Below are 23646 nucleotides of genomic sequence, written 5' to 3'. Positions count from 1 at the left end.
TCCACCATGAATCAATCCTACTGACAAGTATTGTCTGTGTATCAAAAGCCTGATATATCTCAATCGCCATAAAGCTTTACTATAGTGCAGAAAAAATAAAATTCATATCAGCCACAGTGTTGTGCTGGGTGACATGTTCCTTCATTACAAATAAAATACACACACTGTACTTAATTTGACTCAATTCCACAAGCACTAACCTGCAGTTCCAAACAAAATGTACCATTTCCTCTTGTTTGAGTAAGGTTTCTAGTGTTCAGTTGTGTAAGGAAACTATTAAGCCTTTTGAAAAATGACATTGTACAGTACAGGCCAAAAGTTTGGACACACATTCTCATTCAATGCGTTTTCTTTATTTTCATGACTATTTACATTGTAGATTCTCACTGAAGGCATCAAAACTATGAATGAACACATGTGGAGTTATGTACTTAACAAAAAAAGGTGAAATAACTGAAAACATGTTTTATATTCTAGTTTCTTCAAAATAGCCACCCTTTGCTCTGATTACTGCTTTGCACACTCTTGGCATTCTCTCGATGAGCTTCAAGAGGTAGTCACCTGAAATGGTTTTCCAACAGTCTTGAAGGAGTTCCCAGAGGTGTTTAGCACTTGTTGGCACCTTTGCCTTCACTCTTCGGTCCAGCTCACCCCAAACCATCTCGATTGGGTTCAGGTCCGGTGACTGTGGAGGCCAGGTCATCTGCCGCAGCACTCCATCACTCTCCTTCTTGGTCAGATAGCCCTTACACAGCCTGGAGGTGTGTTTGGGGTCATTGTCCTGTTGAAAAATAAATGATGGTCCAACTAAACGCAAACCGGATGGGATGGCATGTCGCTGCAGGATGCTGTGGTAGCCATGCTGGTTCAGTGTGCCTTCAATTTTGAATAAATCCCCAACAGTGTCACCAGCAAAACACCCCCACACCATCACACCTCCTCCTCCATGCTTCACAGTGGGAACCAGGCATGTGGAATCCATCCGTTCACCTTTTCTGCGTCTCACAAAGACACGGCGGCTGGAACCAAAGATCTCAAATTTGGACTCATCAGACCAAAGCACAGATTTCCACTGGTCTAATGTCCATTCCTTGTGTTTCTTGGCCCAAACAAATATCTTCTGCTTGTTGCCTCTCCTTAGCAGTGGTTTCCTAGCAGCTATTTGACCATGAAGGCCTGATTCGCGCAGTCTCCTCTTAACAGTTGTTCTAGAGATGGGTCTGCTGCTAGAACTCTGTGTGGCATTCATCTGGTCTCTGATTTGAGCTGCTGTTAACTTGCGATTTCTGAGGCTGGTGACTCGGATGAACTTATCCTCAGAAGCAGAGGTGACTCTTGGTCTTCCTTTCCTGGGTCGGTCCTCATGTGTGCCAGTTTCATTGTAGCGCTTGATGGTTTTTGCGACTCCACTTGGGGACACATTTAAAGTTTTTGCAATTTTCCAGACTGACTGACCTTCATTTCTTAAAGTAATGATGGCCACTCGTTTTTCTTTAGTTAGCTGATTGGTTCTTGCCATAATATGAATTTTAACAGTTGTCCAATAGGGCTGTCGGCTGTGTATTAACCTGACTTCTGCACAACACAACTGATGGTACCAACCCCATTGATAAAGCAAGAAATTCCACTAATTAACCCTGATAAGGCACACCTGTGAAGTGGAAACCATTTCAGGTGACTACCTCTTGAAGCTCATTGAGAGAATGCCAAGAGTGTGCAAAGCAGTAATCAGAGCAAAGGGTGGCTATTTTGAAGAAACTAGAATATAATACATGTTTTCAGTTATTTCACCTTTTTTTGTTAAGTACATAACTCCACATGTGTTCATTCATAGTTTTGATGCCTTCAGTGAGAATCTACAATGTAAATAGTCATGAAAATAAAGAAAACGCATTGAATGAGAAGGTGTGTCCAAACTTTTGGCCTGTACTGTATATTTGTATGCCATGTTTGAAAATTGATTTCCTCTTTATAGGAACCAGTGGGTTTGGAGCTAAGAGCTACAGACATGGGTTGGGATGTCAGAAAGTATTATTGGTTTTGGTCTTCTCTTAGGATTTCAGAATAATACCAGGGTTTAACCAAACTTAAGTTATTACTATATAGTGCTGCAGACATGTATGTTATATGTCACACTAGAGGCCAACACTGTTGCCCTAAATGTCACACGCGTCACACAGTGGCGGCTGCTGGTCTTTCAAACAGGGGAAGCTCACTTAAGTTTACACCATAAAATTTGTCATATTGTAGCGAGGCAGTAACTTATAAAAGGAACATTTAGTTGAAGCCATTTTTCAACCACACTCATGCCATAGAACCACAGCAAAACACACCTCAAAGATTTTCAGATGGGTTTAACAATGAAAATGAGCTATATGGCTTATGGAAATAGGGAACTCCGGACAGCACTCTGTCAGAAGACTCCACTCGCAAATATCTGCATGGGACTGAGCTCGAAATGCGCTGACTCTGGTATGTATTTCAGAAGCGCTGTCAGTCACAAAGGGGTTCAGCCTTTTAGTAAGTTCCTCCGATCATCATGCATACACCGAGCGTCCTCTCCTGCCTACCTCTCCATTAGGTCCCAGGGAAGCTGATCCTCCCTGGAAGTGACGATTTTGTCGCATTTATCCAATGACTGTCTCGCTTTGCTGCATGAAAAAAACCTGCTCAGCGCTGTCTCATAGGAATGCTTGGAGGCTCCGCGTCCACCCTGCTGACACGAGAATGTATGACAGGGAGGTTGCTTTTGAAAACTGGTGATAAACAGCTAACGTCTGAACATCATAGTCATGATGTGAAACGCATCCTAGCGCATGTTTAATGCAATGTAAATTCTTATTTTAATGTAAATTCAATAGTGCATATTTGACCATTTCTTCCATGAAATTTTAGGGGAAGTTCAGCCTCCCTTGTTGTCTCAGAGCAATTGCCCTTGGCGTCACACCTCTTTTGATTCCGCGATGCTGGCGTGCTGCTTTAAATCCCACACTGGGACGGCATGCTGCTGCCTTTGTTTGGTTCTGTATCAAAATGCAAAAGTGCCATGAAAAAGGGACTTCATACAGGCTACATTGTACCCTGGGCCTCTAGGGACGCTGACAGTTCGGGTCTCAAAGCAGTCTATGCCTGCTTTGTCAGGTAGGTAAAATCTAGTCTTGGTCTCAAGACACTTACCAAATGCATGAATGCACTCATTTAAGAGAGCATCAAGAGATGCTGCTTTCCCCAACGTGGATGATCCCATAGTAGCTGGAGGAAGGACAGAGGTCAACACTTCCTGCTCACTTCTCTGGACCAATCAGGGTTTTCCTGGAAGCAGGAGAGAGACAGCCGCAGTATAAGAGTCTTTACATATTAGTATGAGAATAAATACACTTTGCTAGTTCTTTGATCACATAATGTCAAACTGTATTGTGTGTCATTAATCAAATAGCTTTAAGCAGTCGTTCGCTGTATTTGTCTGTTATGTAAATTTGCCTCCAAGCAATGCTAATCCGTATGGAATCTTTATTTGTCTACTTTACAGAGACAGTCTTCAGATCAATTGAACCAACATACACCAAAGCAGAACAATTACAGGATGGGGCATCTATGCAAGCATCTACTGAATTTTGTCTGTGCCAGTAATGTATGGAAAGTTTCAGATATTGTACTGTATGTGAAACTTGTGCCATTACTACTGACAAAACAACAGCACACACTTTATCGAGAAACAATATGTTTTTGAGTTAGGAGCAGTATTTACACTATAAACATAGGTAACTTATATATTTCATGCTAGCCAGTGTGGGCATTTAATACATTTTCTCTCTCTCTCTTTCACTCTCCTCTCCTGCATTTTTCTGTCTTGGCCTCTTTCAGTAGGCTATCTGACTCTGTCACTAATTCAAAAACAGAATTCCAGAATATATTTTTTAGTCAATACAACCATAAGGAATACAAGACAGTAACACAAACACCTAAAATAACAGACCTAAATGAAAACTATTCTTTTTTTGGGACATTAGAACATAATTATGTCCAACAAAAACCACGTGACATCTGCAGTAAACATGAGCTGCGGTACTGCTTTCGTGGTTACCTTCATACCGCAGAAGGACTACTCCGGCTATGGTGGCAGAACGGAGCCTGGTGGCCAGCCGGCCTGCCTGCCTGCCTGCCTCACGCACCTCCCTTGCTACGTGATGGAGGTGGCCTGGCCGACCGCCCCAAACCCAGGCCCGCGGGAGAAGGGGGCCCGGGAGCCGCCGGCCCTCCCTCTTCCCTCTAACATTTATACATACCATACAGGGCTCAAAATTGCAACCGTTTTGGTCAAATATGTGACCAAAATTTCATCTGTGCGACCTCAAAATATAATTGGGAGCACTGGGGCGAGTGTAAATAATTCTTCTGGTGTGACTATTTTCCCCCTAAGTCGAATATCTCATTCACAAGTGCAACTTGCTGCATACAGTGCCGTTGTGCTAGCTTACGTCACACGTTTTGTTTACTCTGATTGGTTTTCAGTCTTTTCAGTTGCGTGAAGGGGCACTTTGAGTGACAGCCGTTGATACCACCCCTTGGGAATAGAAGAAATGTACACTCCATGTCCAGACCCATTTGCGCTTTGCGAATTGGGTGTGGCAACGCCAGGCTACCATTGAACCACTGATGACAATACTGATGATGACTGTCATCACCATCAGTATTATCATCGTCTAAGGTTTCTCTTTCATTCACAGTGGTGTTCCGTGGTTAAGTGGTGTTTTTTATAGAAAAATGTCTTCAGCTGAAAAAGTTGTTAATGGTAAGTGTACTATACACAAACAATGTCACGTATGCTAGGGTTGGGCGATAATACGGTAATAAGGTATCCCGCGGTATCTAAAAATAGCAAAGGTATCAGGCCTAAAGTGGCCTGATATGATATTAAATATAATTTATTTATGATTTTTAATTAGTCACGGTAATACCGTATACCCCGGGAAAATGTGGGGAAGCTTTAAAGGTAACAAAATTTGGATACCGCCCAACTCTAGTACTTGATGACTTCAGAATAGTACTTGATGACTTCAGAATGGAACTTGATGACCTCAGAATGGAACTTGATGACTTCAGAATGGTACTTGATGACCTCAGAATGGAACTTGATGACTTCAGAATGGTACTTGATGACTTCAGAATGGTACTTGATGACCTCAGAATGGAACTTGATGACTTCAGAATGGTACTTGATGACCTCAGAATGGAACTTGATGACTTCAGAATGGTACTTGATGACCTCAGAATGGAACTTGATGACTTCAGAATGGTACTTGATGACTTCAGAATGGTACTTGATGACTTCAGAATGATACTTGATGACTTCAGAATGGAACTTGATGACTTCAGAATGGTACTTGATGACCTCAGAATGGAACTTGATGACCTCAGAATGGTACTTGATGACTTCAGAATGGTACTTGATGACCTCAGAATGGAACTTGATGACTTCAGAATGGTACTTGATGACTTCAGAATGGTACTTGATGACTTCAGAAAGGTATTTCATGACCTCAGAATGGTACTTGATGACTTCAGAAAGGTATTTGATGACTTCAGAATGGTACTTGATGACTTCAGAATGGTACTTGATGACCTCAGAATGGAGCTTGATGACCTCAGAATGGTGCTTGAAGACTTCAGAATGGTACTTGATGACCTCAGAATGATACTTGATGACTTCAGAATGGTACTTGATGACTTCGGAACGGTACTTGATGACTTCAGAATGGTACTTGATGACTTCAGAATGGTACTTGATGACTTCAGAACGGTACTTGATGACCTCGGAACGGTACTTGATGACTTCAGAACGGTACTTGATGACCTCAGAACGGTACTTGATGACTTCAGAACGGTACTTGATGACCTCAGAATGGAACTTGATGACCTCAGAATGGTACTTGATGACTTCAGAATGGTACTTGAAGACTTCAAAATAGTACTTGATGACCTCAGAATGGTACTTGATGACCTCAGAATGGTATTTGATGACTTCAAAATGGTACTTGATGACCTCAGAATGGTACTTGATGACTTCAAAATGGTACTTTATGACCTCAGAATGGTACTTGATGACTTCAGAATGGTACTTGATGACTTCAGAATGGTACTTGATGAGTTCAGAATGGTACTTGAAGACTTCAGAATGGTACTTGATGACCTCAGAATGGTACTTGATGACCTCAGAATGGTATTTGATGACTTCAAAATGGTACTAGATGACCTCAGAATGGTACTTGATGACTTCAGAATGGTGCTAGATGACCTCAGAATGGTACATGATGTAGGGTTGGGCGATAATATGGTAATAAGGTATCCCGCGGTATCTAAAAATAGCAACGGTATCGTTTCAATACCGTCATTAGAAAAATCTGCCGCCCATATAGGCCTAAAGTGGCCTGATATAATATTAAATATAATTTATTTAATGTGTAAATAATGACTGTTTGTCCAGCACTTAGGTATGTGTGCTTAAGTTTTCAATTTAATCCTATTACAATTTAAAACTAATAATAGGCTATAATGTTTCTCATAACTGTTGTCGGGAGATGACATTTGATAAAGTTTTTGGATGTGACGTCGTCACGTGACAGCTCAGACGTGAGAAAGAGAAGAAAAGATGGCAAGCTGCACATTATGCGAGTTGGTCCCCAAGAACCCCACAACTTCACAACTTCTGCAAGCAGCAGCAGCAGGAGCAGGTCCAGTTTCCATCAGAGTGGAGGAGGGAGAAGCGCAACCCGAACCACCAGAAAACAGATGACTGTGGGCAGTCTCCTTCAAAAAAACAGCCGATGCGGCAGCAGGTCCGGTCTGCACCATACAGGAGTGAGCAGGAGCAGAGATAACTGCCTGCTGTCGTGAGCCTGTTATTCAGGGAGATGAAGACCTCCTTCTCAGGTGGAAATTTGATGGAGCCAGGTGTTTTCCTCTGATGTCGAGGGCTGCCTGAAAGTACCTGTGCGTTTGTGCCACGAGCTCTCATCATCAGAGCGCATATTCAGCACCGCAGCCAAAGTTGTCAATCCACTATGTGCCCTGCTCCAGCTGGAAAAAGTAAACATGCTGGATTTTCTGGTGAAAAACACTGAATAGTTTTGAAGCATAGGATGCTGCTATAGTTATCATTATACTTTTTATACTTATACTTTTTATTCCATTTTAGTTTAGTTTAGTTTATTTACTTTATTAATCCCCCTGAGGGGAAATTCAATGTTTTCACTCTTGCTTGTGAATTACACACAGGTCTGAAAGACACACACATGCACAAACAGGACCTATACATGCACAATGTGGAGAGATGTCAGAGTGAGGGGGCTGCCCCTTGGTGAGGCGCCCCGAGCAGTTGGGGGGTTCGGTGCCTTGCTCAAGGGCACCTCGACAGTGCCCAGGAGGTGAACTGGCACCTCTCCAGCCACCAGTCCACGCTCCATATTTTGGTCCGGACGGGGACTCGAACAGGCGGCCCTCCGGTTCCCAACCCAAGTCCCTATGGACTGAGCCACTGCCGGCCCAGTTTTCAATGAGGAGTAGCCTGTTCTGATGTTCAAAACAGTTGGGACTTGGAGAGGGTGAACTTTTCAAACTAAAGGTAGGCTCTAAAAATAAACCAACGAACAGTATTTCCCATTGCTTCTCAGGATAGGATTATATATATATGCCCATTTTCAGTCATGCCTTGTTATTTATGGTTCTGTTTTTCTTATTTGATAAGCCCTAGTACTGGATGCTGTAGAGCTGTGCTTTTAATGTATTTGATTTATGTTGATAGGTTCTAAAAATAAACCATCGGACAGTAGCCGCTGCGGTCGGATACGCTGTATAGCACACATTATCGTTAAAGCCGTTGTTATTTATTGATACATTTTTGGAAGTGGACTGTAGCCCACAGACATTGTTGTTATTTCATTCTGTTTGGCTGACTGCTGCATTTGCACTTTTTTTTTAAATATTTATTAATAAAAGTTGTTAATGTTTTACATGTTTTGTTATTTTTTCAGTATTCTTAGACCTATGTAATGTTTGTTATTATGTTTCTTAATGGTATAGACACAAGCTGACATTTTGGCGATTCCTTCTGAGCCCTTTAAAGTGATTTTTAATTAGTCACGGTAATACCGTATACCCCGGGAAAATGTGGGGAAGGTTTAACGGTAACAAAATTTGGATACCGCCCAACTCTAACGTATACAGTATAATGTTGACTTTTTGTTGCAATAAAAAAAATCAATTACACTGTTGGTGCTTCTTACATTATGGTGGGTGCTCCCAAAATTTTGCTGGTGCTCCTAACTTTTTGAATTTAGTAGCACCAGTGCTACCATGTAAAAAAGTTAATTTCAAGCCCTGCTATATAATGTTCTATACATAATAATAGATGGATTAGCAACCGTTTTACTTCTGACGATAAATAGTTTCCATCCTAGACTTGTATGGCTTTTTAAATGGTTTTATTTAAAGGAGCTATATGTAAGAAATCTAAAGCAAATAGTCGTAAAATCCTCCTAATATGTCACAGAGACTAAGGAATAATGTTCATATAACATACTGATCTCACCGACAACAATAGTACAGCCAGAATATTCGCATTTAAAAAAAATTTTTACGGTCCGCAAATCATGTTTATGTTTTGAATTTGTGTTTTGGCCTGTTGCACCACCCACCGCCGTCTACCAGTCACACAGTCAGTAGAGTCTCAGCATCAGTTACAATTGAGCTACAGCAGCACGGCAAGCAGCATTAGCAGTGTCCCAGTACATAGCATTAGCAGCCAGCTCCTCCTCAGCTGTATCCCGGCAGCAGCGTTAGCAGCAGAGAAGCCGGACTTGCTCGAACGGTCTGCTGGAAAACCGAAGATCAAGGACACGGCGACGCTGCCCTGCCACGGCAGCCGCAAACAGATCAGTCTCCAGCGTGCCGCTGTCCAGCAACCTTGAATCTGTAGGGGAGGGGGGCGGACATGACTTGCGGCAGTATTTTGAATTTGAGTGCAGTAACCGTTTTGGCCACATTCTTACATACAGCGCCTTTAAGGTGTAAAAAAAAAAAGAGAGAAGACAATACCGCAATATCATACCGTCACTGCATCCCCCCCAAAATTATACCGTGATATTGATTTTAGGACATACCGCCCAGCCCTAGGCCCAAGCCCTAACCTCTTATATAAGGAGCATTACTCCTTTCCTTTCATTACTTTTCCTGTCTGTGTGTACAGCGAAAAATAGTCAGTGTGTGTGTGTGTGTGTGTGTGTGTGTGTGTGTGCGTGCGTGCGTGCGTGCGTGCGAGCCAGCGAGAGGGAGAGAGAGAGAGAGAGAGAGAAAGAGAGAAAGAGAAAGAGCTTTTGGCATCAGAACATTTTTGTAGTTAGCCTAATTCTCTAGTTTTGTTGTAGTGCATTGTTGCTGTAACCTGGTACTGTATCTCTGTGTGATGTTACTGTTACTGCAGCTGGACTATTGATCAGTCTAGGCCATAGGCCCAGCACGTTAGCCCTCCCACCAAATTTCACCACGAGCTGCTACTGGTCTTGCCAAGAAAAGCCATTAGCGAAGCAGTAAGCAGTGTAAAATAATCTTTTATTCATCCCACAGCAGGGAAATTTGCAATAAACTGAAGGATTGGTATGTGTCATAAGGAAGTGCTTCTCTCATCTACATGCCTTGGTGTGGCAATGGCATCAGTCACATTACTTATCCTCAGATTAATTATCCTTACTTTAATCCAGACCTCCACAGAAAAAAGGTATGCTGCTACTCTGTCAATTAATCAACTTTGCTACTTGACCTTACCACCATGCTACTGAAAAATGTAATGAAGTTAGTAACGTTACTACTTATAGTGACACTACTGCCCAACACTGAATATATTGCTTTTAGAGATTCCCACAATGGATCACTACTTTGGGCTAGCGTTTCACTACATTCCAGTGCCATTCAGTGATGTAGATCCAAATTATGGACCTTATGCACAAGCAGTTTGTATGCCTCATTTGAATCTTTCTGTGACCCACCTGGCTGTAGTTGCATTTAAAGGTGAATCCTAGTGCAGGGGGCAACCAAACTGGTGAAAGGGGCCTCAGAGTCTCCCCTATTTTTTTTTAATGAAGAACGCTTTCTCAACCATTGTCACTATCATTAGGTCCTTCCCCTGTAGGACAGCTTTAATTTCTGTATTTGTCATTGGCCAAAGTACCCCAGCTACACTGGAGAATATGCAGTCTTACTGATGCCTTATATGATGTGACAATTAACAAATGACAAAAAGCCAATCCATTTCAGGTAACATGCTCTGTTGTGCCTTTTCTTCAGGCTGTTCCCAGCAGCAACCAGGAGTCTGATGTGGCCTTTCTATTTATGTGGTATTGATGTTTCTATGCATAACAGGGATATTTTGACCTATTACATGGCATTTTTATCCAAAATAATCATGTTTATATCTGCAGGTTTGTGAAGTCCCTTTTTACCCATGACAGTAATGTTTCATTAATCCATAATGACATTTATACAGACTTCAGGAATATTTGTCACCACAACAATGATAGTTATACTAACAACACAGCAATGTCTGTATGCACGAGCTGACATTTTTAACATCACTTATGAAATACACCAATAACAATCAAAGGTTCTCCAAATCATGCTACCGTTAAAGCAGTATGAGTTGCCCTTTAAAAAATCCATCAGGCATGGAGCAACAGTAGCATTCATATAAGGTCCTGCTCTAACACCTGAAAGTCCAGTATTCACTCTTCTTTGAGGTCTAAAAAGTACTTAAGTAATAAACTATTCATGGTCTTTATGTTTTTAAATATGACAGTACTCAACACCAGTGTGCCTTCATAATGTTTTCCAAAGCCAGTATAAATGTTTTCAGGCAGATGGGTGAGGACAGCTAGGGAAGGACCCACATGCACTCAGTCAGTCTTAGCAGACAAGAAGAGTGATTTGTTGACAAAATGAATATATATAAACTTATAGACGGGCAGGCTCATGTTCTAAGGTTATTGTTTTGGGTTGCAGGGTACAGTAGGCAGGCAGGTACAGGTTTGAGGTTTCAGGGTCAAGATTTAAGGGTTAGGGCTGCTGGGTACAGGGTTCACAGTGGGCTAATAGGAAGATACAGGTTCCAAGTTTCAGTGTAAAGGGTTAGGGTTGCAGGGTACAGGGTTCAGAAGAGGCAGATACAGGTTCCAGGTTTCAGGGTTAGGGGTTAGGGGTTAGGGGTTAGGTTTGCAGGGTACAGGGTTCAGAAGAGGCAGGTACAGGTTCTAGGTTTCAGGGTTAGGGGTTAGGTTTGCAGGGTACAAGGTTCACAGTAGGCAGGCAGGCGGATACAGGTTTCAGGGTACAGGTGGCAAGGCACAAAGCAAGGCTGACAATCTGCAGCTGACAGGAAATGGTGATTGAGAAATGAGACACATAAGCGAGAAGATGTAGGCGTAGATGACCACGAAAGTCTGAGCACATCTAGTTGACAGGTGGAGAATGGCACTAAAGCGTAATAGAGATGAGGGGGCTTGGGGAAGTGGTGCAGCTAGAAAAAGGGACAGAGAAGGAAAGTGGGCAGAAATAAACACAACTGAAGAGGCCATCATGGCAATTATACTGGTTAGAATCCCTTCAGCGCTCATTGTTCAGGAGGTTTTTACTGGGAGTCAAGTCATCCACAGAGGTCTCTCCCCCCTCAGAACAAATGGGCGATGTGATTTAAACTGGTAACACACTAAATAAAGCAGTTTCACGTTACAAATCAGTGGTTCTCCTATGCTGTTGAGCATGTTGGAGACGGGCTGCTTGCCCAGCACCTGCAAATGTGTGCTCAACTAATTCTGTGGTAAGTGAAGATGTGCTCACTTTATTTTTCATCCAAATGTTCAGGAGGTTTTTACCGGGAGCTGAATTATCCACAGAGGTCTCTTCCACTTTAAAACAAATGGACCAGGTGATTTAAGCCCGTAAAAACACTGAACAAAGCAGTTTCATGTTACAAGTTTCATGTTTCTCCAACACTGTTTGGCATGTCGGAGACAGGCTGCTAGCCCAGAACCTGCTAATGTGCGCACACCTTTTTTCTCTGATAAATTAAGATCCAGATGTTCAGGAGGTCTTTACCAGGAGCAAAATTATCCACAGAGGTCTTTTCCTCTCCAAAGCCCTGGTTCCCCAAGACTATGGGATTTTTTTTCATTGGATTTTGGATTATTACAGAAAATAAATCTGTGGCAAACAAACGTTTATGATACTTACACGTTTTGCTAAGATAAACTTCCCAAATGAACACCAAATGTATGATTTTTAAAACCTAAATGCAATCACCATAAGTTAAAAGCTAACATTAGCCAATAAACAAACTACACCACAGTCACATAACTTAATATCTCTACCACAGCAAGGCTGTAAAGCCATGTTTGGCATGCTGACATCCTGAAGTCTCATTAAGCCACTTGTTAGCAACCATCTTTTTTAAATTAGTACTGAAATCCCCAGACACATTTGGACCACCAGATCTAAGCCTGGTCTCTTCTAAAATCTTATTCATTTACAGTCAAGGAACAATGTCTTCATTCATATCAACTGTGTACACATACACAGACAAACACACTGACACACTGATGTTGACACAAGCGTCACAGAATAAATTAGACGTTGGCCAGTGACGTCTTTTTTGCCTCACCAAGGTGATGGCAGCTGATTACATACTAAGCCATTAACAAGGTCCAAACCCCCAGAGTCCCCAGCTCCCACCGCCTGCATAATGTAGTTGGCTTTGGTTGGAATTTTAGATTTCTTATGAAGACTAGACTAGATTCAATCCTGTTCCGACAAAGATTCACCTTCAACCAATATTGCATTTTTTTAAGTGTTTCATGTAACATGTTGCATTTGGAGACAGAAACCAACACTTAATAGGAGCATAGAGGTGCTGGTCCTTTTCTTATTTAGCACTCATGTATTCAGAAGTCGAAACTAGCTTAAAAGTCTAGTGTGTAGGATTTCAGTGGATGTAAACAGTGCTCCAGGATTGAGTCCTAAATCCTGGAAATGAGTTAGTATTTTAGCACTCCCAGTTACCCTACTGTATCTAAAAGTTAATGTTTTTTTAATGGGTTTTTGGTTAGATACCTGAAATAAGATCTGTGGTTAACACAAGCTTAAGAGACTTTTATGTTTTGCTCTACAACATAAAATATGTAAGTAAATACTCCACTCTTGAATGAAGCATTAATGTGTCTTAAATCACATAAAAGTTCTTATTGATAACACAATTTAATACTAAGAGCACTCTGAAGCAGCCTTTGACTTATAAATGAATCAGAGCAGTCAGGTTTTTATGCCCATCATGTTAGCAAACAGTTGCTCATTTACACTTCCAGCACATATTGAATACCATCATTTATCTGGAGTTGTGCGTCTGGCTACCTGATGAATACAAGGTGTATTCACTCTCCTGTTCTCTATTTAGACCTCCACCAATTCCTGAGGACAATATGTGTCTCTATAGCCACTAAATGCTCCACTATATTCACCAGCTCTCTCTGACTGTGTCTGCCTGCTGTTTGGTACTGAGCAAGGAGTGCACAGTGGGTTTATCAGAGCTTTTTGTTGAAAACAGCAGCTTGCCGCCGCTGGAAACTAGGTTGATGAAAACAGTGAGAGTGAACCAAAACGGTAAAATTGCAGGCTGCAAAACCAAAACAACGAGCTGAAAGACTTAAAATTGCTTCATAGAGCTGAGGAGAATTCCTGCCTCCTAAATCCTACCAGTGGCCGTAAAAGGCTGGACTGAAGGACAGCACAGAAAAACTAATAATGGCAGCACAAGGACAGGCACTTAGTACAAGATCAATAGAAGCAGGGGTCTACCACACCAGACAGGACCCCAGGTGCAGGCTGTGCAAAGATGCTCCTGAGACAGTTCAGCACATAATAGCAGGGTGTAAGATGCAGGCAGGAACAGCGTACATGGAACAGCATAACCAAGTGGCTGGCATAGTGTACAGGGACATCTGCATTGAGTATGGGCAGGAAGTCCCAAGGTCAGAATAGAAGACACCTTCTAAGGTGTTTGAGAATGACCGAGCTAAGATCCTGTGGGACTTCCAGATCCAGACTGACAAACTGGTGATGGCTAACCAAACGTACATCGTGTTGATTGACAAACAACAGGAGAAGGCAGTGGTGATAGATGTAGCAATTCTGAGCAACAGCAGCATCAGGAAAAAGGAACACGAGAAGCTTGAAAAATACCAAGGGTTGAAAGAGGAGCTAGAAAAGTTGTGGCAACAATCACTGTCTCCTGCACATCTTTGCTATCAATTAAGGCTGCAACTTCGCTAGTCAGAGTTCATCCAAGTTGAATTCCATGTGACAGAAAGATGTGAATTTGCTTTGCCACCTGAAGCAGTTGTTTTATTCTCCCTCTGCTCGAATGGAAGTGAATGGGGGTCAATATTCGCCTGTATTAATTTCACTCATATGTAACCATACCCTAGTGCCATGTCAGTGTTAGGAACAAATTCTCCCTCTCCATTGTCTTTGCTGACACTGCAGTGGTGTTTAAAACAGCGAGTCAGATAAGAGTCCTTTCATCTGAACCCGAAAACCAAAAATAAAGTGATTTTCTCATTGTAAAATATCTGATCATTGACTGTTGCAGTTTTTAATAACATGAACTGTGACCTTGGCCTTGCTAAAGCTCCATCCTGCCTTTTCCTCAGCTTCACAGGGCAGCCAATCACCATACACTAGCTATGCTGCCTTGAATAGTGTATGGGCATATGGGCTAACCAAAATAGAAACCAAAAGGACTGGTGCTGACAGGGTGACTTGTTGCAAATAAAACTGGGTCTGCTGCACACTCATACCCCTTTGAATGATCCTTCAAACTGTGAGAAACAAACTGTGATGGAAGAAGTAGTCAGATCCGAGCTCTAAAATAATGACAACTACTCCAAGTAAAAAGTACCAAAGTATCATCAGCTAAAAGTAGTCAAAGTACTTGATATGGGGGAAGAATATCTGCTGTTAATATATGTTACTTTTTTATTTATCAGACAAATATACAAACATGTCTGTTTAGAACGGGCCAAGTGTTTGACCTCTAAAGAACCTCTCATAGAAACAACTTCACTCTCAACATTGCATTTCTTTGGGTCCTGAGCAACATACCTGGTCCCCAAACAGCTGTAGATTTATTTTGATGTTTACATATGAAAAACATTAAATTATGTTGCTATTCTAACTCATTGTACTCCTATATAACTTACAATAGGTCCCCAAAGCACTTAAATGAATGCAGCTCAACAGTATACCACTTACTTACTGTGAAATTCTACTTAAGAGGAAAATATTGTACACCTGACAGAGAATTGTTACTGGTTACATTGCAGATTTGACACTGAGAAAATAGGCTACAGTGAGGTATTTTCTCCCAAAAAGGCATATTAGTGGCTTGCTTTGATATGACCACCACAGTTCTAACGTATGTGATTTAAATGAAGCTTAAGCAAAAGTTCAGTCAAGAAGACAATACTTTACAAGTTCAGGCTGTATGTTTTCTTTCTCATCCTGCCATTTACTCCTTGCATGCATGCTCATTCACTATCTCTATGTGTCATTGTCTGGGTCTGTCATTAGAGTCATCAGTTCTTCTACAGCTGATTCACAATCAACCAATAGCACAGCGACACACCTTCTCTGTCGGCCTGTCATCTTACTGCTCCTCATTTTAAATATGGTTCTTTCTCTGCCATAGTTTTTTCTTGCTGCAGTCATGCACACCCTCCACCTCCCCATCACTACCTAGTCTTTACGGATTCATCAGCCTCATTTGCCTCAGTAGTCAATAGCCTCAGAGTCAGCAGCCACCACCACCACCAGTGTCTCTACTCCATTCTTTTGTCTCTACTGATCCAAATAACCCAAACCATGATCTTTTTCTAAACCTAACCAAGTAGTTTGCTGCCTAAATATAACTTCAACCATTTCACAATATTAACCATGTGTTACAATGTGTTTAAGCTCTGTGCCCTTCATGTCACTATGAGATGCAGACGCGCAGTGACAGCTGGCACTTATTTGACCTGGGATGAGAACATGCTATAAACACACTTAGTGGACATGCTTGTCTCAACAGAGCCCTGAAGCCCTGCCCTGGCTGCTGCACAAAGCCACAGAGGGTTTAAATCATACAAATCACACTAGATTTGATACTAAATGGCCTTGGGTCCTCAGAAATACATGTGCCAAGTCTGAAGTAGATTGGATGAACGGTCCTCAATATGTGCTAAGGACACACATGCATACATAAAAAGCATTTAAGCATTGTGTTATTTTAACAAAATAATAATGTGAACTAACTTCTTTAAAAGTAAGGAACACCTCTTCCAAATACAGAAATCACCACCTTTATAGGATTTGCTATTTTTGAAATGTCTGCTTTTGACTCGGTATCTTTGTCTGATATTTAAATAATTCACAATTCTATATGGCAGCTGCAAAGCCAGGAAACAAAAACTTAAAATGAGGTAGTTTATTATGGTTGAATGACAGTTATGACAGTAGCACAAACCCTGAAGAAACTTACTTGCTTTCGCTACAGACTGTCTTGCTTGTGACAAATAATAATAATAATGATAATACTGATGATGATGATGATGATGATGATATTAATAATAATATCATAGTAAAGGCACAGTCTCCTCTGGTTTTTAGCTTTGATCCAGGAATTACTAACAGAAGTCTGCCAGAGGATCTCAGGCTCATAAGGAGTTAAGTCTAATATACATTTCTGCAGAAAAACTTGCACAGAGCTTCAGGAGAGCTGCAAAGATGGTTTGCAATGCTTACCAAGAACCTCACTGCACACCTTCTGAAAAATGTGACAATGGGCCAGGCACCACAGACACTACAGAAGTTTGATTGGACATCAGAGACGGGGGGAAGTGAGATTTCCAGACAAGTACCTCACATCTGTCCAACAACACCAAAAGCATGGACCAATTAGAAGATGGTCTAGTAGAGCAAATTAGATAATATCTCCACTTGTATGAACCCTCTTTTAAAGATTAGAGAAAAAGAATAAAGTAAGTCACAGTCCCTGGAAGGAATTGCTGGAGAGTGATGTTGGAGGGTACACCTAAAAATGGAAGCAAATTCGTAAAAATTAAAAATGTTAGCAAAAAGCAGCAGGAGTAAATGAGCGGGGAGATGCACTGACTCTGAAAAATAATGGACATGGCCACTGTGTCATCTTGTTTTAAAGCCTTGAGTTTGGCATTAGAGGCTGACGCTGTGGAGGAGCAAGGGGTGAGTCTTACTGAGAAGCTGAGGACCGCGGCCTGCCCTAAATTAATTTTAAGTCCTAAAAAATGTAGTGTAGTGCATAGTGCCGGCACCCCATGTAGAAAGGCATTGCCTTGCTGCAGCGGCCGCGGGTTCAAATCCGACTCACGGCCCCCTTGCTGCATGTTAGTCCCCACTCTCTCTCTGTCTCCCCATTTCACTCTCTGTCCTGCCATTAAAGGCAAAAGGCCAGAAAAATAATCTTAACAAAAAAAAATTTTTTTAATGAGTCAGTTATATAGAAATATCCTCCCCATACAGTTGTCATGAATGGAAACTTTACCTATTGAGACCATTAGGCATTTTAGCTTGGGAAGAGGATACTGGACTTTTATATAATGCTGTCCTGGCCTCCCCCTTTTCATCAAACATAGGGAAACGGAGGGCAATTACAGAGCTACAGTTGAAGTGTGCAAACTTTAATAACAAGTTTTGTTCTGTTGTTACACGCTACATGCAATCTGTATCATCCATACATCCATACAATGTATGCCTGGTGCATATGGAAGTTGCCCAGCCTGCTCAGAACACATAGGCGCAAAGCCACAGAGGCATAAATTAGACTTTGGTCAGTTAGTGATATAATCAAGGGCCAGCCACAAACATGCTTTAAAGTTAAACATTAAAATAAATTAAATAATCCATCTCAGCCATCAATCAACTCACTTTAATTGCTGACTAGAGGTAAATAGAGGATTTTGCTGAATACTTTCTTAGCATACTGTATGTGAACAGTGTTGCCAGGTGAGAATGATTACAAAAGGCCAGCTGCTAATTAGAAAAGTCAGTAAACTAGCAAACAGTGAGGTAATACGGCTAGAGTCTTATGCCTTTTACACACAATGTGACTGGTTTCACATTTTTCCTGTCGAATCATAATCTCAATTACTGACCTAGCCAGGTGCATGTGAGGGATGTGTCTCTATGATGACACTGGTGAATCTACTGGCTACATCCTCTTTAAAGCCTTGTTTAGCCAGCATTAGCAATAAACTCTAATTTTCATGACCTCAGTAGTAACAGTTGTGAGTATTTGGATTCTGTTTTCAAGAGCACAGAGACAGCCCAAAATAGATTTTCCATCCATCCATTATTTATACCTGCTTATCCTGTGCAGGGTCACAAGGGGCAAGAAGTCACACAATAACAGAAGCTGTTGAGACATTCAAGCACTTGTCAAAGCCATCTGTGCCATTCACCAGTCTATTTACAGATCCACACCAGCAACCATGAAAGGACACAAAAACATTCTGTTCAAGTTAGTGTCCACTGGAGTGGATATTGTGTTGGCAGTTAACATTTTGCATTTGCACTATGTTTACAAAGAAATATAACACATATTACGCATTGTACAAAACTGACTTACTGCAAAATAGCAGTGTGCCATTTTTATAAGACTGGATCGCTGTTCCAGTAAAATGATCTGTCTGATACTGAAAGGAAATGAAGCCAAATGTTACCTCTACAATCCTTGAGAAAAAATAGGCATTGCAGCTGCAAACAGCTGGAACAAACATAAAAAACAGCTGGGCTTCACCTCAAGATTTAAAAAGAAAGCTTACGTAATATTATTGGCTGTACCACAGTTAAGCAGGGGTCAGCCTTGTGAACATAAAAGACTGTCCCTGAATTACTGAGCAGTGTTGGGTGCAGCATGTTACTGTAATCACACTACATTTGTCAGTAATGCAGTAATGTAATACATTACTGTTCAAAATTTAGTAATCATATTACAGTTATTGCTCAAACACTTAAATCATTAGTGGCATTACATAGGTTCTTAAGTTAAGTCTGCATAATGGGTGGATAGAAAAAAATAACTAAATATTCATTATAATTGTTAAAATCACTAGAATTAAATATTAATTGCCATTCATAGACCATTTAAACTTTTTTCTAGTCTTCCATAATCTAATGTTATTGGGAAAGTTAGTCTCCTATATTATGTTATTTAGGCCTATTAATTTAGTATTTTGAGGATATTAATATTAGTATTATGCAGTCTTTAGAAGGCCAGCCCTTTTTATATATTGATGTTATTTCTTTTTGAGGCAGTGCTGTCTTAATTCTCCTGAGCCTTGTTTTGTGCCAACATGTGTGCATACGTAAGGATTAACGTCATATAAATGTTGGCTTGTAATTATGTGACAATGTGTCTCAGGCAGTAAGAAAGTAACATAATGAGCAGTGTAGAAAATTTACTTTCTATAGGTAGTAATTAAGTAAAGTAATGCATTACTTAGGGGTGGGGGGAAAAATCAATACAGGATAGCATCATGATATTTATGTGTGGCAATATCCTCTCATCACACAGTGCCAGGTATCGATTTTTTTATCATATAAATTATTAATATTACAAATACAAATTAAACTTTAGGTGGCCTACTAGAATAATATAATCAGTTGCTTTTTAAGTCCACTAGATACATTTTGCCGCAATAAAAATATGTTGACAGAGTTTTCCTTTAGGATAATTTAAAGTTGAAAAAAGGTAATATAGGCCTATGGCAATATATTTTATCATAATAACATCACATCATGAATTAAGTATCATGATAATAGTATTGTGGATCCTCTGGTGATTCCCATCCCTAGCAGAACTCCTTCTAAAAGCAATGAGTAATGTGTAAGGCATTACTTTTAGTGTTTCGCCATTGGCCTTTGCTTTTTCAAAATAAATAGGCAAGGACTGTCCTTTATTATTGATGTAAACATAGCTTAACCATGCTATGTGATTTGCTACTTGAGTGCACTTGAAGAACAAATATTACTGGGACCACTACATACAATTACATTTAATATCCAGGAACTGACATTATAGACCCCACTGACCATCCATGTAACAATTTGGACACTACTTAGCACATTGATCATGTAGGGTCCAACCATGTAATAGGTTTCCACTTATTGTTAAGACTGTCATCTGTTAATATTATGTTGAACTGGCAATATTTTATGTTTAGTTTATTTCCCATTGATAGGAAGATGTGCAATGTTAATTACTGTTTAGGTATACACTAGACTTGCACCAATTACAATTTTTTGCCAATAAATCGGTGCAAGTTAAAGGAATCATAACTGTTAGCCATCAGAGCTCAGGAGGTGACACGTAGAGAGAAAATTTTGATTTTTGCCCAAATTTTATTTTATGCCCATTTTCAAAATTCATATGTTTTTCCTCTGTTATAAGACAGACAAAAATATTAGTGCTAGATTTCAAATTTGTCCTATCATAGATAAAGTCTGGGGCTGCTCCACAGACAATGAATGATGAAGGGTGTTATAGATCAGTGGTCCCAGCTGGTTGGTTGCGGTCCGGAAATGGGTCATGGGACCATTCTGAATGGAACACAGGTGTGTCAAGTTTGTAAAAAAACATAGTTTATTTTGAAGTGACACAGTGAACAGTGAATTTCTGGCGCATAGCTGTTATTTTGACGTGTCGTTTCCTGCTGTGGAGTGATTAAACAGACAGCTACTTAACAGAGACAGCAAGCTAGCGCGACGACGTGGCCAAATGTAAGTGAGGCTGAATGTTTAAAACTGTGTGAACCTTGAACGAATGACTAAGAAAAACCTGGGCCCCATGGCTGGACCAGTTGGGAACCACTGTTTAAGATGGCACTGAGAACAGCCAGGGAAATGTTGTGACTATAGACAAAATATTGAGACATTGCGCTAACAACAACAACTTCCAGGTAGAAAACTGACAACTGATTACAATTGCAGAGATATGTAAATTCTGCTAATTTGTTGATTTCTGTTGTCATTTTCAGCTGTAACATTTAAAGATATAGTTAAACACAGTGGTCCGACCTATCTGACATTTCTGCTGTGCTGCTTATTTTATGTACTTTGTTACTGTGTTATCATCTTTGATAAACTAAATCTACCAGCACAGGAGCTAAGCAGTGTACTGCTGTGGACGGAGCTGTGACATAAATGTATTAGGGCTGCCGAAAAAAAAACTAATATCAATGTTAGTGTATATTATATTTGAACATTTACTCTGTTTGACCTTACACACTAACCAATCGAAGCAGCAGTAGAACTGCAAATCTGCAGTCAATGGAGTCTGGAGGCTTTGACAAAACGGCTTCAGTTAAATATTTTAGGTGACTAAACTAATTAAAACTAACTGAGGCAATGGCTGCCCAGCGCCGTTTAATTTTATGTACGTGACCCCAGGGTTATCTACCCGGAGGTTATTGTAAATAAACATTGTGATTCAGTCTATACGGGTACAGCAGCTGCTGTAGCGGCTGTCCGTTCCTCAGAGGGGACGATAACATAGTCGTGGATTTCCACTTGAGAGACTGCATCTTTTCCCACTGACATCAAGATGAATTCTCCAGAACTGTCCGGGGTCAGGGCAGAGCTTCTGGCCATTGAGGGTCTGATCAGCGAACTACTTGACCATCAGGCTAAACTCTAGCACCGTCTGGCCGAGTTGGACCCTAGTAGCCTAGATTTTCCCCTGCTTATTGGTGATACAGCACAAAAGTTTGGTTCTCCCTCTCTACAGTCTCCACCCCGGACATCTTGGGCATCGGTTGTCAAAAGAAAAAACAGGCTGTCTCTTCCTCTGTTTGAGTCCCTGGTGGTTGACAATATCCTCCCACTGTCAAACTTTCAGTTTACACAAACATGTAAAATCAGTAGTTCAATCTGTCTTCCACCATCTCAGAAATATCTCAAGAATCAGATCATTCCTTTACAACAAACATCTGGAAAGTGGAAACTGTTATGTATGCATTCATAACCAGCCATTTAGATTATTGCAATTCCATGCTCTCTGGCATCAGTAAAAAATCCCTCTTCTGCCTTCCGCTCCCGCTCCCTCCTGCTCATCTAAAGCTCTGCTGCCAGAATCTTGACTAGGACTAGAAAACATGACCACATCACACCAATCCTGGCTTCGCTACGCTGGTTACCTGTTGCTTTTAGAATTGATTATAACAATTTATTGATTACATAAAATGCCCTGAGAGGCTTTGCTCCAAGTTATATAACAGAACTTTTATTGCCCTATGTTCCTTCTCACACCCTGAAATCCTCAGATCCATCTTTTCTTGTTGTTCCAAGATCTAGATTAATTCACATAGGTGATACATGTAGAGCCTTTGCAGTTAGAGCTCCACGACTTTGGAATGACCTGCCTGAGGAGATCAGGGCTGCAAACTCAGTCTCATCTTTTAAATCACTTTTGGAAACCTACTTGTTTAAAATTGCCTTTCCGTGATTTTAGCTGCTTTATTATTGCATGTTTTTACTCTATTATGTGTATTCTACTTTTATTGCTTTGTCTTTTATTCCAGTTTGGTAAAGTACTTTGTAACTATGTTTTGAAAGGTGCTATATATGTAAAGTTTATTATTATTTTCTGTTTCAGAACTGAGAGCACTACAATAGAATACAGCTCATTTTGGTTTAAAAAAGAAAACGAACATTCTGTGGGTCTCTGTGGTACCTTTTTAAACAGCCTAAAGCTAAATCAGAATCTGGTGCAAAAATTACCCGATGGTAAAAAGGAGAAGCTTATTAGTTTCATTAATTTCACTTTGCTTCAAGAAACAGTCCGTGTTAATAAAGGTTCAGAAACTGATAATAGAAACCTATGGGACTGCTAGCGATTTCAGCTGGCATTACTGTCTTTCAGAGACTTTTAAAGCTAAAGCGAAGATACTGGTGTCATATGAAACTATGAACAAATAAAGGTCTAGGGAATCCATTAGTACCATCCATGACATGCCAGCTTGTCAGAAAGGGGGTTAAATAATACACCAAAGTTAGGCTAAAATTTGGTGAGGGAGAAACTGGCACTGGCATTTTCACAGGGGTCCATTGACCTTTCAGGATATCTGAATGAAAATGGGGTCCGTGGGTACCCACGAGTCTTGCCTTTACAGACATGTTCACTGTTTGCCTATCCCATGTACAGTAGTTTTAGGCAAAAACCATGCCATTTATTTTTTGCATGCAATTAAAATACAATACTGTATTTAAATTTCTGCATTCTGGGGCCCATAAACAGTCTCTGAATTATAGATTTAGGTCTGACTGAAAGGCTAAGACTCTTGTGGATTCAATGAGCACATTTTTTTTCATGTGTGATGATGATAGCTCAGAAGCCAGTTCATTGTAGTGAGACAGTTTTTTGAAACTTTTTGAAACAATCACAAAATAGAGACCTGGGGCAGTCAGAGGATGGATAGATTACATAGATATACTGACAATAAGGGGGATACTCAGCAGTTTCCAGAATAGAAGTGC

At 40.6% G+C, this 23646-nt stretch overlaps 1 protein-coding gene across 5 annotated transcripts in view; it reads right to left on the bottom strand.

Moving 5' to 3' along the window:
• Positions 1-23646, bottom strand: part of rasgrp3 (RAS guanyl releasing protein 3 (calcium and DAG-regulated)) — an 80260-nt gene that overhangs the window by 31257 nt on the left and 25357 nt on the right. For 4 of the 5 annotated variants that reach the window (XM_078176271.1, XM_033614045.2, XM_033614046.2 and 1 more), the window contains exon 2: positions 3178-3312. In XM_078176271.1, coding sequence (XP_078032397.1) covers positions 3178-3247 — 70 coding nt within the window. In that variant the 5' untranslated portion in view covers positions 3248-3312. Of the gene's footprint in view, positions 1-3177; positions 3313-23646 lie in introns of those variants that run through there. The other variant, XM_078176273.1, reaches the window with a different exon arrangement.

This window comes from Epinephelus lanceolatus, chromosome 17 (genome assembly GCF_041903045.1).
Source record: "Epinephelus lanceolatus isolate andai-2023 chromosome 17, ASM4190304v1, whole genome shotgun sequence".
NCBI classification, from domain to species: domain Eukaryota; kingdom Metazoa; phylum Chordata; class Actinopteri; order Perciformes; family Serranidae; genus Epinephelus; species Epinephelus lanceolatus.
The sequence above is the reverse complement of the archived record's forward strand: the minus strand, read 5'-3'. Positions and strand labels throughout refer to the sequence as shown.